At 38.0% G+C, this 4,444-nt stretch overlaps 1 protein-coding gene across 1 annotated transcript in view; it reads left to right on the top strand.

Moving 5' to 3' along the window:
- The window catches only part of SLC44A1 (solute carrier family 44 member 1), a 51,779-nt gene that overhangs the window by 43,623 nt on the left and 3,712 nt on the right, over positions 1-4,444 (top strand). The window contains exons 13-14 of the mRNA XM_005423606.2: positions 952-1,188; positions 2,755-2,835. Coding sequence (XP_005423663.1) covers positions 952-1,188; positions 2,755-2,835 — 318 coding nt within the window. The remainder of the gene's footprint in view (positions 1-951; positions 1,189-2,754; positions 2,836-4,444) is intronic.

Below are 4,444 nucleotides of genomic sequence, written 5' to 3'. Positions count from 1 at the left end.
TGTGAGAAGGAATAAATCCATAGGGGAGATATAGGTGCTTTGGAGAACCTGAAATTACATCACAAAGTTTTACTGAGGAATCTGAAAAGTGTTAAGAAACACCCCCTGAAAAGACATCTCAGATTATTAGAAAAATGTTCATGTGACAGACATGTTCAAATGAACAGTGCACATAAAAATCAGTATCAGCTTAAATAATGCTACACTATCAGCATCTCCTCTAGCAGTTCAATGTGATATTTTTGTAAAAGCTGACCTATTTTATGGTTGTGTTTAGTTGCTATTCATAATAATACACTCATAAATATTCAAAAAATTAATTGGCACCACCAATTTAGTCTTTTTGGTTTTGTCAAAACCAGACTGATATCCAGTGGAATATCTGTTATGGGCTCACACATAGTGTAGTTCTGTAGAGACTGTTACATGAAGTACCTCATGTGAACTCTGATCTACTTTCTCCTGTATGGAGAAGAAATAGATATTAAAGAAGCTTGGAAATTGTTTCCACTAGCAAAATGAAAAACATACCATTCTCCTAATACCTAACTTCTGCCTCCATCCCAAATAAAAAACCAACTGCATGTTAGTTGATGCGTGGCATCTGGTTGTGGGGTTTATATAATTGACAGGATAAAGTTCTTTTTCACAGGAATATTGTATAACACTAGAATGATGACGGCAGAATATAAATGTAATTTTCTCTGAAAAATACTCTTTGTAACGAAGAATGTGTAACAATTGACTTGAACCTGCTGAAAAATAAGTTAAATGTCTTTTATCCTCAGGGACATGGGGAATCCAGGAGGTAAAGCTCTTGTTACCTACTGTCTGTTACCTCTAGTTCTAACCCTGGCAGACCAAGAAGCATACTGCCTTAACACAAACAAACCAAACAAAAAATTTCAAAAGGCTTCTACCATTAGAGTTGTCTACCATTTTCTTCCTCAGGTCCTGATTGTCTGCAGCACAGGTTTGGCTGGCATTATGTTGCTGAATTACCAACGAGATTACACCATCTGGGTGCTGCCACTCATCATTGTCTGCCTCTTTGCATTCCTGGTTGCTCACTGCTTCCTTTCCATTTATGAAATGGTTGTTGATGTCCTTTTCTTATGTTTTGCCATCGATACAAAATACAATGATGGGAGCCCTGGCAGGGAATTCTACATGGATAAAGTTCTCATGGTAAGTTTTCCCTTACTCTCAAAGTTTAAGGATCTGGTTCCATAAAATAGGTATTTTGACAATGGAATGAATGCACTAGCTGAGTTCAATATGGGGGTTTTTTGGTTGTTTTTTTTACCTTGCCATCTTGTTCATGGCTTGATCAAGAGACCGTGGCATCTGATAAGCATCAAGTGAGTAATGATGCTTCCTTCCCATGGTATTGGCTTCTATTTGCTAGCTATTGGATGAGCAGTGATCTTACAGATTCATACTCTTGGATATCATGTCTTGTAAATTACGCAGTGCAGAATAGAAAGAAACAAATCAAGGGAGGAAAACTTGAGGTTTTTTTACTTTCCCAAGAAGGACTTCTCTTTGGATATGAGAGAGGAAAAATATCAGAGTATTCTACCTCATGCATAGATAGTGATCACAGTGGAGTTTTGATATAGGCATCGACCAGAATTGGCTCTGTCACACCTAGAAATACCAGGCTTTATGTCCTATCCTGGAGCCTATGTGCAAGGCCTTTTGCAAGGACGATTCATTTTGTCCATTTTTATTCCATGTTATTCTCCCTTCACTATAACTAGAAACCAAGATACAAAAAAATCGGCTTGTCAAGCCTCTCACTTTTTTGTTGCATAGGAAATTTCTTGTCAGTGTTTTTAAGTGGCAGGTGTAGAATATGTCTCTGTAAAATGTACCCTTGTGTAGGCTAGAGGAAGATTTTCATGACTTCTTAGCAATTTTTTTTGTGGGAAAATCATGCCAAAAATTTAGTGCTTCTGCCAAGAATTTAGGGCTTCTGTAAAGCCCTATGGAATCTAGAGTATATAATAAATAAATCAGCTGCTGATTAGTTGCTTTTTAACAGAGTAAGAGTAAAATGCAGCAAGTTCTCTCAGAAGAAAGCATTGATATATTGCAAAAGCATTGCAGGTTTCTTTAGTCAACAGTCAATATCACAAAACCCCAGCAGCTAAAGTTTACTGACATTTTCTGCAGAATTCTTGCCTTTAAGAGAAAAAATATTGCTTAACATTTTATAGCACATTTTCTAATCTACATGAAAAGGAGATTGTGATTTTGTGAAAAATGTAAGAGGTTGAATTGAGGACAGTTAGGGAAATCAGCCAAATCTTGCAAGTAATTATCTCTAAGTCCTTTTGTTGTTTAATGTAGTTCTAACTTTAGGCACAGGATACAAGGCAATAATGAGATTCTGGTTTGTTTGGGGTATTTGTTGTGAATTTTTTTTGTTTGGTTTTGACTTTATTTTGTTTTTTGAAAATCAGTCTTTTACCTTCTTTCCCCATAAAGGAGAGCACTGCATGGTAAATATGAAAGCTGTAAGAGTACACAAGGCAAACATCTGTCTGACTTCCAGAATTAAGTAAGGGAGACCTTTCTGGTTATTTGGAAGGCTTTTTTGATACCTTGTGGTCCAGTCTAAGCAACAGAAGTGGGAGATGCAAATTAGCTAGATATTTTGAGTAGTTACATCTTGAAGTTTCTGTCTTGAGATTTAATGTTTGGAGTCTGCTCTATGAAAGCGCTTGTCATTTCATTACTGTTTTTCAGGAGTTTGTGGAGAATAGTAAGAAATCTATGAAAGAAGCTGGCCGGGGAGGTGGAGCTGAAGGCAGAGAGCTAAAACCAATGGTAGGTGCAGATGAGGAGGTGGCGATCCTCCAAGAGTTTCACTTTTACTTCTTCTCCCTCTTTGTCTTTACTGACTGCACTTCTTCAGGAGAAGTTTTTGTTCTCTGTATCACTCAAGATGTTCTGCTTTTTCTGTTTGTGAGCTTGCCTATCACCTGGATGGCAGAGTTTTTGTCACAGCTGAGACCATCTCCTGTAAAAGTAAGATGAAAGGAACTGTCTCATATGAAACAAATGCAGTATCATTTCATTAGGATTAGTGGTGCATGCCATGTGGTATATGCAGACAGCCCCAGATGCTGAACAGTCTAAAAATAAGCTGGGTCTGAGATTCAATGGGCGCTTCTCAGCCCTGAGATGAACAATTTTTGCTCATCTTACATTCACTGCAAAAGTCTGAAATGAAGAACACTTACTGCGTGCATCCATTGTTGCAAAGTAAGACCAGGTATTCAAAGCCCTCACCAAATTATGTTACACAGTGCCAAGGAATTGGGTACAGTGATTCCTTTCAACCTGCTCAAATGACATTTCTCCCAGTTGTTTGTTTTATTGCCAACTACTTATGTTGCTTGTCTCTTGTGTGCTCTTTCCATTTCACACTGTCAGATGCACAGACAGTGAACAATGCATCATTTATGCTTCTGCAGCCTGTTTTAGTTATGGTGTGCCTGGTAGGAAGGCATTGCATGTCTGAGTAGCCTGGAATAAGAACACTATACATGGTACAGATAACAGATAGGAGGATAAGTTTGGAAGGTGGAGGACAGAGGGTGTATAACAGAGAGCCAGGCTGGGCAAGGTATGATTTCTCATCGTACATTATGACTTTGTGAAACAAAATATTTTTCCATTATCACTTTCTCAGAGTGTTTGGGGTCTTATTCATTTCCGTACCATGGGGATCATTTTTTAACCAAATGGAATCTAAATAAGTGTATGCTAACAGAAGAATTTCTTTTTCCAACAATGTATGTGAAGCCATGTTGCATGAGCATTTTTTGACTAAGCTGGAATGGGTTCCTGCTATAGACTGGATAGATGTGTAGCTTTGCGTGTTTTGCTATTTCATTATGGCATACCAGTTTCTAGATTTGCTTATGCCTAAATGCTGCTGTGTTTATACATATAAAAACTAATTCTATGCTCATTTACCGTTTTCTTCTGGGAGTAATTCTAGCTGGTCAAGCAGACACTAACGTTGGGATTTTCAGAGCAATCTAATTGCTGTAAATGCAAATGTGCCATGAAAATGATTGAGAATTGGGTGTGCAAGCTCTCTAGTAATATGCACAAAAATTCAGTTCAAAGTTTTATGTGAAACTCTGTTTCAAATAATTGATTAACCTTAAGTGGTTTTCCACTTACACTGTTGTCAGAGCTGGCACCGACTGCTACTTACGCTTTTGTACTTGACTGCCTGAAGCTTGGATGTTAAGAAACTTTATTCAGTCCTGCCCCTTGTAGAATTGCAAACCAAGTACTTGCAAACCAAGGGTGGTTTTATTCTTTGAGATTTTTTATGGACTCTTGGACTGGCTGAAAGTCCTCTTAGGATCACTGGAGAAGATGCTGAGCACTTGAAGCTCAGAGTGGAAGTCTCCTGCTG

The sequence above is a fragment of the Geospiza fortis genome, unplaced genomic scaffold (assembly GCF_000277835.1).
Source record: "Geospiza fortis unplaced genomic scaffold, GeoFor_1.0 scaffold167, whole genome shotgun sequence".
Lineage (NCBI taxonomy): Eukaryota > Metazoa > Chordata > Aves > Passeriformes > Thraupidae > Geospiza > Geospiza fortis.
This window is presented reverse-complemented; position numbering and strand designations above follow the sequence as displayed.